At 31.1% G+C, this 13,625-nt stretch overlaps 1 protein-coding gene across 2 annotated transcripts; it reads left to right on the forward strand.

Moving 5' to 3' along the window:
- The first annotated feature begins 68 nt into the window (after positions 1-68).
- LOC130890837 (DDB1- and CUL4-associated factor 1) lies at positions 69-13,082 on the forward strand. 2 transcript variants are annotated; one of them, XM_057795205.1, is made up of 25 exons: positions 69-599; positions 683-833; positions 888-1,025; positions 1,078-1,387; positions 3,489-3,559; positions 3,613-3,684; positions 3,740-3,957; positions 4,014-4,346; positions 4,405-4,543; positions 5,178-5,676; positions 5,741-5,850; positions 5,904-6,186; positions 6,724-6,869; positions 6,934-7,137; positions 7,195-7,295; positions 7,351-7,578; positions 7,635-7,824; positions 8,522-8,730; positions 8,790-8,874; positions 9,688-9,897; positions 10,122-10,323; positions 11,158-11,315; positions 11,404-11,467; positions 11,525-11,665; positions 11,975-13,082. In XM_057795205.1, the coding sequence occupies exons 1-25, from the start codon at positions 487-489 to the stop codon at positions 12,058-12,060; spliced, it is 4,461 nt and encodes a 1,486-aa protein (XP_057651188.1). In that variant the 5' UTR covers positions 69-486; the 3' UTR covers positions 12,061-13,082. The 2 variants fall into 2 exon arrangements, with proteins under 2 accessions (XP_057651188.1, XP_057651189.1); XM_057795206.1 differs by having other exon boundaries at positions 12,870-13,082.
- Positions 13,083-13,625: the final 543 nt, after the last annotated feature.

Raw genomic sequence — 13,625 nt, forward strand, 5'->3', positions numbered from 1 at the left:
TGAAAATCAATTTAGGCAACCGTTAAAAATTTCCGAAAATTTTCCTACCTAACAAAAAGTAGTTCCTCAAAATAAATAGTTCGCTGTTGTAGTTTGGCAGTGTTAACGACGTTTTAATGTTTGTATTAAAAAAAATTGGTATTGTCTAATATCGTAATTATTTCTTATAACTCATTATACCCCTAATCCAGTTTTACAGTTTGGGAAAATAGTGTTGGCAGCCATTTAGAATTTACTTTCATCTTGCTAAAAATTTATATATGTATATGAAGAAGTGCAATTGTAATTTTTTTATATTTTTTCATTAATTTAGTTTATTCAATAAAGTTAAAAAGTTTTCTGGATTATCTTCACGTATCCTATTATCTTGTCAGTCATTTTTATTGTTAATGTTTTAATTATAATTATTTAAAAACAGAATCTCCTTATAAAGTTAGGTTATGCTAAACTACCTCATGCTTTTGTTACTAGAAAAATAATTAAAATATGGCATCAAATACTAATAACACATCTGTTATAAGTGAACTTTCTTCAATTATAAGAAAATGGGAGGATGAACAAAATCAACCAAATTATGATCCAGTACCAACTCTTACCAGGTGAAAAAAATATCAAAATATACGATATATTTGTGTTATATACATCGATTAATTTAATATTTATTGATTTCTTTTTGTTTTAGATTAGCAGAAATCGTGGAAGTAGAAACTGAAAATTATTTAAAAATGGATCCTGATCCTTTCGATGAACGTCATCCTTCACGAACAGATCCACAGTGTATTTTAGGTCAAATTTTAAAAGCTATTTTCAAGAAAGATAATTTCACTAGCAAGGTATGTATAATTTAATTTTTTAGTAACATTTCTTCACATACAACTTGTTTCTAGCTTATTAATGATTACCTTAGAGATACATTCTATTCGAGAAGTGGTATAACTGGTAAAGATATAGATCAACTAAATATTGCAGCTTGTAGATTAATGCTCGATATAATGCCTGGTCTAGATACAACTGTAGTTTTTCAGGTAAATACACTTATATACAATTCATTATTTATCTAACCATATAATTTTTTAGCCTGAATCTGACGCTTTAATTTTACGTTTGATGAAATGGGTTACAAATTCTATAGAACCCCTTCAGAGTTATGCCACTGGACTTTTAGGAGCTGCAATGGAGATACCTGAGATAGCAGCGAGATTTAGGGAACAAAATGGCAGATTAGTACCATTGTTATTACAACGGCTTAGGAGGTTGAAGAACAGTTCTGAATTTGTTAATACCACCAATATCACAAGGCCATTTGCCCATTTGACTTCAATTAGATCACCACCGTATCGGGCAGAGGGAATTATCAAATCTCCACCACCATTTAATACAAGAAGAAGTAAGTTTTATCAAAATTTGTTATACTCAGTTTTTTTTAATCATTGTTAAAAAATGGTTTTTATTTGATTGTAAATTGTATATTTACTTGTATAATAACAATTTTATAGGTTATTTATATAGGTATAGTTATAGCTAATTTTATAAAAATTAAAAAACAATATTAACCTTATAACTGCTACACCTTCTTATACTCAGCACAATGAAGGTTTTCCAGTGTTATTTATCCCATTTTAATAGGTTTGGGGAGGACTTGACACGAGTTTAATCCTTTTGCTTTGGGACATTTAATTGAAATGCTAGATTTTGGTCCAAAAATTGAAAATATCAATTGAATTGTTAGCATAATCAAGTTAATTTCCCTGCAGTAGACGGTAGGCTCTAAGTGGATCCCCAGATGCTTTAAAATCTCGCTAAACAACGCATTTGTTTATATTTGAATAAAAAACCTTCAAGCTGATGAGACTTGTTAGAAATTTGTGATCCGATGCAAAAAAAGAAGCTCGCGGATTGTTGCAACTAAAATTAGTTGATTTGTCTGATATAACTAATATGCAGTTTCAAGAAGAAGTCGCAGAAATACAAAATTATGTGTCAGCTAAAATTTTGTTTAATATAAAAGGAGTGATGGTGTGGTTTTGTGAGGAAACAGATATCAAATACCAAAATTTATCCAAAATTATTGTTACCGTTTCCAATTTCATATTTAGTGCTGTAAATGATTTACTGGTAAAAAAATCGTCTGGATATAAAAGAATATGGAGATTCGAGACTGGAGCTGACCAAATTGGAACATAAAATTTCTGTGCGGCAAGGATCTCACTAATTTTAAAATATTAAATTTTTGTACAAAAAAATTTTTATTAAAATTGTCTGAATTTTTCTTAAAACCTACCATTTCAAATTCTCAATTGAATAAAACAATTTTTTAATATTAAAAAGTAAGTATATCTCACATAGGGAGTCATAATAATTTTAGAAGGTCTTGGATAGGACATGAAAATGTTGGGAAACACCCCTAAAGTGGGGTGCAGGATTTTTAACATTTGACTGCTATGTCCATAAATGTATTCTAAGGGATTTTAAGAAATTATCGATAAAACAATATTAGCAGTGAAAAGATTAAACAGATGGAAATTAACCGTGTTATGTGGGCTTTGAGGTAATTTGGGAATACGTAGCATACAAGAGCTCAATATAAAACAAGGATTATACAGGAATCAGGGTTCATAACTTTATATTTTTTGACATACTAAATTTAAGCATTAAATTCCAACATGTTGCTGCACTCCACTTCTATTTCTTCTTATAGATTATCCGATACCTCAAAGTATCCTTGTAAGTTCCTTAGATAAGTTTGAAGTCCTTTTTGAATATAGAAACTAAATTTATCTGAAATTTAGATAACTCTAAAACCCCAAAATATGAAAAAACCTTTCTATAAATGAATAATTGATCATATTTTTGAATTTCTTGTTTTTATCTGAAATGTATGTATTTAATTTTTTTGTTTTTTCCACCTGCACACCTCTCAAATATTAAATTTAACAGGTAAAACAAGGCTTAAGAGTTCCTGCTCAGTTTTGCGTTGCGTGGTGCAAAAAACAAGAATTAAATAAACATATAGTTGTTAAATAATAAGAATATTGAGTTTTATTAAGAAAAAATGTTGAAAAACGTCCCAACTAACCCACAACTACATAGTAAAGACTCATTCCTCCAAGTAAAAAGGATCTAAGTGACATAACCTCCAAATAAATTTGATTTTAAAGGGAATTAGCTAAGGAAAATTGCTATGATCTTAAAAATCTATAATATTTGAGGTCACATAAACTAAAACTTTACTAAACGCTTGGTTCTTGAACTCACATATCATTAAAGAGAACAGATTTTTGTCTACAAGGTTGCCAATACTCTCAATGAGGGGTAGGACTTCTTAAATCTAATGTAAATTGAGCAGCTTAAGTCTTTTCAGCACAAATGTTACCAAAAACAGTAGATTTAAATCTGATTTTGATACACATGTGAGATAGGCTTAATTTTTTTAGAAAATTTTACTGTTTTAAGTCATATTAGTGGTATGATAGTATTGTTTGTTTAAGGTAAAGAAAATGGTATTTTTTGTTCAGAAAACTCACATGGAGAAAGTCCTTCGACATATTTAGATTCAACGGTAGGTTTTCATTACGATATTATACACTTAATAACAATGAATTAAAATTATAGGAACAAGAGAACGAAAGGAAAAGAAAAAAACATGTCGAAGTCCAAACGTCATTAAGAAACGATATTTTAGAGGTAAATACACATTTTTTTAAAAATATTTATATTTTGATTTTTTTTCATTTAACAGTTAACAGAATCCGAATCCACCCCGGTTAAGAAACGACAACGTTTAGACCCACCTGAAACCCCATTACCGGATTCGGTATACCTCGGCAGCCCGCAGAAATCCAACACTTTATTTTCCGAAACCAGTAACTCTTCTTGGGCCGAATTGGAAAGTTTCGTGATAGGTACAGTTCAAATTTTCCCACCGACCATAGCTACCAGACAGATTCTAATAATAAGGTAGTTCTAACAACATTTTTGATAGTTCCTATTGTTTACTCCATTTTTTTTAACAGATATTTGACAGCTATGGGTGACCATCAAGAATATCTCAGTCACGTATTTGAACACGATGCCTTGGAATTGATTTTGTGTTACGTTAACGTTAGAGTTACCAAAGAAGCCAGATTAGCCTTCGAAGCTCTGAAATACCTCGCGGCTTTGTTGTGCCACAAGAAATTTTCCATCGAATTTATACAGTGTAAAGGTTTAGAGGTACTTTTAGAAATCCCTAGACCTTCTATAGCCGCAACCGGAGTATCCATGTGCTTCTATTATTTAGGATTCTGTGAAGAAGCGATGGAAAGAGTTTGTCTTTCGTCAAAATACATAGTTAGCGGTCTTGTAAAGTAAGTTATCCAATTTTTTTTTATAATATTCCACTCAATAAATTGTTAAAATTTCCAGATACGCCTTATGGTTATTGGAATGTGCCCACGATTCCGGTAGATGCCAATCGATTATGTTCTTCAGCTTAACTTTTCAATTTAAAGTGATCCTAGAAGAATTTGATGCTCAAGACGGTCTTAGAAAACTTCATAACGTCGTAAGTATTCTCTAATCACCATATCTACTACCCCTACACCGGTTCTTGGTGCCTTTCATAAGTCACCGGCTCTTTGAATCATCCATAGGACACTGTTTCTTTGAGTTTTCCATAATTCAGTGGTTCTTGGAGCTTTCCATAAACCAGTGAGTCTTTCACAGGTCACCGACTCTTTGAGTCTTCTAAGCTACTGCTTTTTCGAGTCTTCCATAGTTCACTGTTTATTTCATAAATTATTGGTTCTTGAAGCTTTCCATAGTTCACTGGTATTTTGGGCCTTCCAAAAGTGACTAGATCTTTAAGCCTTCCGTAAGTCATTGTTTCTTGAAGTTATCCATAAGTCAGTGGTTTTCTAAGCCTTTCAGAGGTCACAAGTTCTTTGAACTTTCTATAGGTGATTGGTTCCCAGAGCTTTACATGAGTTAGTGGTTCTTTGTGCCTCTCTTAACGGTTCTTTGAGTCTTTGGTAGGTCACTAGATCTTTCAGCTATCCATGATTCACTAGTTTTTTAAACTTTCCATAAGACATTGGTTGCTGGACCCATCCTGAAGTCTTGAGTCTTCCATAGTTCACTAGTTAGAAAGGACCCTTATAATTGCGAATATTTTTGTAATGGTGTTAATGTGTTTTTAGATTGCAACGTTGCCTATTTTATTACCGGATTCCGATACAGGACAAATGAACGAAGAACAAGAAGGGGCTTATAGACAAATAATAAGACACGTTTGCGTGGCGTATCGACGATATCTAGAAACCCATTTATATTTAAAGGTGGAATCTATTAGAAGATCCCAGTTGAGACCAAACGAAAGACCAGCGCCATTATTACCGGTTCAACCGGCTTACAAGGCTTGCAAATCGTCGGGACCCGAGGAAATACAACAACAAATCGATATGTTGTTTCAGAATATGCCTTATCGCAGTCATTGGGCGCCTATAGATCATCTCCTCAAACTAGGAGGTATAACGCTGCTACTGAAAATAATAGCGTTCGCTTATGAATGGAATTACAGCGGTAGAGCTGAAACTGTTCGAAGTGCGCTGGATGTACTGGCTATTTCTTGCGTTATGCCCAAAGTACAATTGTTATTTTGCGATAGAGTCGATTTGCCAGAAGAAACTTTGACCGTTGGTACGTTTAATTTTTCATTTTGTCATTTATAAATACAATAGACATTTTTTTATTTGTCCATCAGGTATCAACATAATCCTGGGAGCAGCCGAAGGTGAAATTGTAGCTGATGCCGATGTGCAAAAAGCTGCATTAAGAGTAATCGGTAATTGTGTGTGCGCCCCAATTAGTAGGGTGAGTTTCGCTTATTCCATTTTATTCGGATTATTAAAAACGCGATTTTACAGGTTGGAGGTTCGGTCGGTAGATTTTCGACCAATTCCACCAATTCGCCGAATAAAAAATTGAAATATAAAAGTTCAGAGGATCTGATACAGAAAGTATGGGATTGCGTTCGATCTAATAGCGGTATTATGGTACTTTTGCAACTTATGCAAGTGAAGACTCCCATAACGGATGCTGATTGTATAAGAACTTTGGCTTGTAAAGCTTTAGCCGGTCTAGCTAGGTCTGAAACAGTCAGACAGATCGTGTCGAAGTTACCATTGTTTACCAGCGGGCAATTACAAAGTGAGTATTTATTGTATTTATAGAGATAATCGAAGGTATTTGATATATCAATGTGTAGAACATCAATTTTGTCAAAGGATTTTCGTAAATCAATAAATAATTTACAATTTGATCAACCTAATATTTCATAGTTTACTAACACTAAGAGGAGTTCTTCAACTAATATAGATAGCAGTAGTTCAAATGTACCTTCAGTATTTATTCAATTAATAATTAATATTCTGTATATTTGATAAGGTTACAACATTCCAAAGTTCTGGTTTTTTCTAATAGGTCATTCTATAAATATGAGTTGTTGCGATTATACAGGGTATTTTGAAAGATAAGGTCACTTGTATATAAAAATCTTTAACGAAATGTCATTGCACCCTGTATCATTTAATATTAACAACTTGAGACTAATTTATTAATGCTAATGAAAAAATTAATTTTGTTGAGCTTTATTTGTATCAAATGCTACATTATTTAGAAATAAAATCAACTTTATTGGTAAAAATTGTTAATTTAATTGTGATTATGTACTGTATATTTTTTAAGATCTTATGAGAGACCCTATACTACAAGAAAAACGTCAAGAACATGTTTTGTTCCAAAAATACGCTTTGGAACTTCTGGAACTCCTATCCGGTAAAGGAAAACACACCGATACAAATTTAGAAGCTTCTTTGGCAAATATTCATCGGGTAATTTTAAAAAAATAATAATTTTGTCATCGATTCAGTAAATTGAAACAAATATTTTTTTAAGGCAAGCGTAGTGGCACAAACAAAAATACAATTCAACGATAGGCAACTTCTACAATTAATTCATCATCATTTGGTTCAGAAAAATTTTACTGAGACCGCTAGTGCGTTAGTTAAAGAAGCAAATTTAAGTCACGCTATTACATCAGTTGGTAATCAACATCCTACTAGGTTTAGATATTCTTCAACTTTTACACCTTCCAGAGGGGTAAATATATATTCTCACTTATCACCATTTAAATGATCTGTTTGTTTTAATTTTTAGGTTAGGTTATCGTTTTCGTCGCCTAAATCTCTACCGCCGTCTGAAACTTCTACTTCAGTTAATGGTACTCCAAGTTCATCTACGGCAATCAAAATTATCAAGTTAGTATATACCATATTGTTAAAAAAAAGTCGTTCAATTTTTTTTTTATTTTAGAAAACATCAAATTCTACCTACTACCCCGTCACACAACTCCCGGTTACAAAAACAAATCTCCGGGGAACCCCACGTTTGGTTAGGACAAACTGCTATCCATGATGACATATCCCCTTCTTCCGAACAACCCAGGGTTACTTTAGATTCCATTATAACGGAGTATCTAACCAACCAACATGCTTTATGTAAAAATCCCATGGCTACATGTCCGCAATTCAATTTATTTATGTAAGTAGTAGTTGAAAGTGGAAAACAATTTTGATTCTGTTCAATTTTTATTTTAGTCCTCATAAATGTCCTGATCCGAAACCTAGAATAACAACTGCGAACAATTACGTTATGAGAAGTGCCAGGAAACAAATCGGATATCAATCGAAAACTATGGATAGAAAATTCGTTCATTCAAGATTTTGTCCAGTACAAACGATCAGATCTTCCACAGATGAAGGTTTCTTCACTTGCGTGAAATTTTTGGTAAATCATTTATTCGTTATAAAAAAAAATGTTTTCTTAATAGTTTCTTATATTTGTAGACGCTTCTCCGTTCAAAATGTTTAGTTTTCAATTTTTTAATTCTGAAAAATTAATACTTGTTGTTAAAATGTACCTTCAGGTATCTATCTTATTCATTAAATCAATACAAATCATTTTCTTCTACAAATATGAGAAAAAGTTGCTCAAATCTACCTTAACATATAAATTAGATGAGCATCCGTCGTAGTAGTTCAAATGTATCCTAAGATATCTATCAATATGGTGCAATTTATGATTTCACTTTTATACATATAATGAAAACGACACACTAGTAGCTCAAGTGTACCTTCAGGTATCTATACAATTAATAAAATGAGCCCAGTTCAATTTTTTCTAATCTAACCCAATATATAAATACAATTGTTGAAATTTGTACGATTTCATTATTTGAACATATTAGATAAGCCATATACATAGTAGTTCAAATATATCTTCAGGTAATTATCAATATGGTATAATATATTGTTTCACTTGTATATATATGATGGAAAAGAGATACCAGTAGTTCAATTGGACCTCAAGGTACTTATACATTTTAAAAAACAATAGCGATACGAAACTTTTCACTGTTTTCTATAATATAGTAGAAAACTATTTTATTTTAGAGTAAATGTATTGAAGGATCTATTTTTTTCAGCCGGGGGATAAAATGCTGGCAGTTGGAGACTACAATGGAGAAATCCACCTTTTCAATTTACATAAAGGGACAGAAGTTAGTATGTTTACCGCCCATGACAATTATATAGTACACTTGGAACCGAACAGGACGGGCGACTTTTTATTAACAAGTTCAACTTGGGGTAAACCCGTTTCGGCTTTGTGGAATTTGAAGGGTTTCCAAATGAAGTTAGTCGATATCACTTCGAATTTACTTCGGTTTTCATAATAAATAATTTCTATTTCAGGATGCCCTTCGACGAAGAAGAACACGTTGAATTCGGTAAAGTTACTCAAGAAAAAGTTATAGGAACTAAAGGAGAAATAGCGACAGTAAGAACAATTTATTAAAGGTTCTTTCCAGCTCTGTTTTTCATTGTTACTGATATTTATTTGCTGAAATTATTGCATTTTTTCTTTTAGCAAACTTCCCAGTTGTTTCCTTTACCATTTTCTTCTTTTATTTCATTCACTCTCTATTATTCTAATTCTTATTTTTCTTCGCATATACTCAAATGTATCTTTAGATATCTATTAAATGATAAATGAAATGCCGGTGGTACATTTGAACTACCAAACTACCTTTAAACAATTATATAGACTTTTTCTATACATTAGATGAAAGCAAAACATTCCCAAACATTTTTCTTCATAGAACACATTCAATTTAGTCTCCTGTAGACCCTAGGGGTACATCTCGACCATTTTATGAATAAAAAATGCAAATAATATACAGTAGGTGAAATGTACCTTCAAATATCAATCCTATTGGGATAATTTACTCATTTATACACGTTTGATGAAGTCCTAATATTCCCAAACGTTTTTCCTCATAAACCACATTTAATTTAGTGCATTTCTAGCTCATTTCCAATAGTTTCAATATGAAATATAACGATACAAATTTGTCAAATTCCCGGCAAGTCTCTTGTGAACCCTAGAATTTCACCAGCAACACTTTATGAATCAAAACTGCAGATAATATACAGTAGTTCAAATGTAACTTCAACTTTCAATCCCTGTAAAGTTTCCTGTTGATCGTAGGAGTTCATCTGAACCACTTTATGCATGTTGACAGTGTACAGTAGTTCAAATGTATCTTTAGATATCCGTTCCATTGGTAAAATCTCTATTATAATATTTCAGATTTACGATATAAATACAGGCCAGTCAATAGCCAGATTAACGCCGAGAATAACAAATCAATATACGAAAAATAAAGCTACTTTTAGTTATAACGATGAGTTGGTGTTGTCCGATGGTGTTCTATTTGACGTAGCGTCAGGAAAAGCGATCCATAAATTGGATAAATTGAATCAAACACAAAGCGGAGTCTTCCATCCGAACGGTTTAGAGGTAAGTGTTGCAAGATACCATTTTTGAGTCATTAATAAAACTTTTTCATTATATTTTTGCACCATAGAAGATTACAGGGCAATTAGTTGTATTCATTTGTTCCATTGTTGGTACAGACTTTGGATTGTTTGTTATTTTCTATCAAATCATTCTAAAATCCCCAAAATTTGTTTTATTTTCATATTTATTATTCAATGTATTTTTATGTGGGTTTTTTTATTTAGATAGTGTCAAATACTGAAGTATGGGATATAAGAACATTCCACCTTTTAAAAACAGTACCAATTTTGAACCAGTGTTCCATAACGTTTTCTCCATTGAATACAGCGATATACGCAATATCTTTGGAACAGGAAATGGATGATGGAGACTCGACGTTCGATACTAGCTTCAAGACTGTAGATGCCATCGATTATTCTAGTATAAGTAAGTTGTTCAATTTTTTTTTCGTTTTTGTTCTAAGATTCGCTGATTTGTCATATTTTGTTCTTGATAATCTTTAGTTTTATTTTTTTCTATTTCTCAATGTCATTTCATCTGTTTTTCTTTCTTCTTATCACATCCTGTTCATCATAGCTTTGCCAATAGGTCAAATGTACCGTACGATAACTGTTCAGATGATATTTCACTAATTTAGCTCTTCCAATATTATTTTTCTCTTCAATTTCGTCTGAGATCCTCTTTCAATATTACTATTTTTAATAGCATCTTTAGTCTGTCTACTAAAATGAATCGAATATAAATTTTATTGGGGTTTAAACAATGATGAAAATAAAATGCCAATAGTTCATATGTACCTTCAGATAATTGATATAACACTATAGTGACCCTGTGAATACTATTATTTTTTAATTGATTTAAATCTCAATTCAATATAATTCTGTTTAATGGTGTCTTTAGGGTGTTTATTAAATTGAATCGAATTCAAATTTTATTGCGGCTCAAACAAGATGTCTTCGATCGAAACCTGAAATATTCCGGCTATTTAAAATTGTATCTGTTATAGTTATGATTATCTTCATTTATATTCTTCTTTATTTTTCATAGTTATTGTCGTTTATCTTATCCATTTTTTCATTTCAATGTTGTTTTTCTTCTTGAAGCTACTTCCTTTATCCTATTCAGCCTAGTTCCATTCCAAGTTCGATACTATTTCATAACTATTCACATATGATGAAAATAAAATGCCAGTAGTTCAAATGTACCTTCGGATAACTGTTCATATAACACTAATTCAGCTCTTCTAAATATTTTTTCCAGCCACGTTTGATGTTAAAAAAAGCATTTACGATTTGGCGTGTAGTCGTTTTGATACACAGATATCGATAGTAGAAAATCAAGGGATGTACAATTCCGTACAAGAATCAGTTGTTCGAGTGTATGACGTAGGAAGAAGACGAGATTACGAAGACGAACAGGTACTGAGTTTGATATTAATAAATGAGTCACCCTATATATTTGCTATTTTTTTGATACGGTTGTTTATTTGTTTTTTTGTCTTTTCAGGAAGAAGACGATGAAGAAGAAGACGATCTTGAAGGAAGTGACGATAACGATTCCGATAATGATGGTGAAAAATAACTGTAGCTCAAATTAACTATATTTTTAACTATTTTTTTTTCTTTAGACGGCGATAATAATGATAACAACGACGATAACAATGATGACGACAACGACGATGGGGATGATAATGAGGATAGCGATTCGGAAAGCTGGACCAGTTTATCGAGCGGTAATGTTAGTTCGTTTGGTGCGGAATCGTTTTTAGGTGAGCTACTGTTCGAAATGTGATTCTATTAATTTGGTTTACGACAAAAATGGAATTTTAAATTGTAAATAATATTGAATTTGCGAAGAACAACAGTTACAAGTTCACAAAAATTTTTTTAACGTCTAATAAATTACATTTAAAAAATTGTATAACTAAATTTCCGATCATCGGGTAGATTTCTCAAAATATGGCTGTGATTTTATATTTTCAAGATAGAAAATTATTGCAATAATGGTGAATTTTATTTTCTTCCTTCTGTTATTCCGCTCTAGAAATTATTTATTTTTCATTTCTTCACATATTCAGGAGTTCAAATGTACCTTCAGATCAATTCAATTGATAAAATTCGTACAGTTCGATCCTCAACAACACATATGATGCCAGTAGTATAAATGTACCACCATATATCTGTATAGTTTCAATGAATAATTGAAATATGACTTTCGATGAGATAATGTACAATAGTTCAAATTTATCTTTCAATCCATAAAGTTTCATATTTTGTCTAGTTTTATTTCGTTTACACATAAATAATGCAGATGGCATAAATTAGTTCAAATATATCTATTAAATTTATAAAATATGTTGCAGCTGGTTCATTATGTTTTAATAGTTCAAATGTACATTCGGATATTGTATATCTGTATAATTTGAATCATTCTGCATGTATGATGGTGATAAAATGAATAGTTCAAATCTAACTTTCGATAAAATGATGTACAGTAGATCAAATTTATATTTAGGTCGATACAGTTTCATATTTTCTGTGTATACACTAAAAATGAGATGCTAGTAGTTCAAATGTATCTTTAAACATCCATGAAATTGACAAAATCTTAAGTTTTATTTCGTTTACAATAAATTATACCGATGAGATAAATTAATTCAAATGTATCTTTAAATATCAATTAAATTTATAAAATTTGTTTATTCGTTATTTCAATTTGACCTTATAGATTGTTTTAATAGTTCAAATGTACTTAATATCGATAGTTTCCCAAATATACAGTGTAAATGAGATGCCAGTAGTTCAAATGTACCTTTAGATATCCATGAAATTGACAAAATCTTTAGTTTTATTTATAAAATATGTTCAATAATTATTTAAATTCGACCTTAAAAGTGGTTTATTATGTTTTAATAGTTCAAATGTATTTTTATTCAATCGGAATGTGTGAAATTTTTTTGATCTATTTTCCAGCCACTTTCCAAATAAATTTTTGAGGAATATACTCACGACACAATATGAAATTTAAAAAAAATTATTTATGTAATTTTGTTATATTGATTTTTGATGTGGCGCAATAAATATCCTTGTAAATAGAGCTTGTATCTATCTAGATGATATAAAAACATTAGCGTTGTTATAATTATTGTAATTGTCGAAAAATAAATGATAGTTTGTAATATATAAGTGTTCGTTTGATTTTTAAATAAAAAATTTAACAAAATAAAAGGAAAATCTTGTTTTTATATTTTAAACACCAGTAAAATTACCATCCTTAGTCCTTAATCCTTCACCAGTGGTGGATTTACCAGCAGGATATAACCTAGGACGAAGTAATAGGAAACTTCAATTTAAATAAAATTCCTTTTTCATATTAAAATGAAATACAAAAAAATTACGTTATAGTGTTCCATTAAATTTCTTCTTCCACCGTTATATTTATCTACTCCCTTAGCCCAGTGCTGTTTCTTTCTAGAATTGGTGCAACTTTCAATAAATAAATTACGTGTATTCACTGTTTATGTATTTGCCTTTTACAGGTGGACACTTTTTCACCTCCTCTCCTATAAGAGATATTCATCCTCTACACTCCATATGCGAAAGGGGTATCGAAGTAAAACTAAATTGCAGTATTTTTATTAATTCTTTTAATCATCTTACCATTTAAATTTTCGACCTGTTTTCATTTGCAATTCCCCGTTTTGTATTCATAAAGTCGAGTGGTTTTGG

Source organism: Diorhabda carinulata, chromosome 2, assembly GCF_026250575.1.
Source record: "Diorhabda carinulata isolate Delta chromosome 2, icDioCari1.1, whole genome shotgun sequence".
Lineage (NCBI taxonomy): Eukaryota > Metazoa > Arthropoda > Insecta > Coleoptera > Chrysomelidae > Diorhabda > Diorhabda carinulata.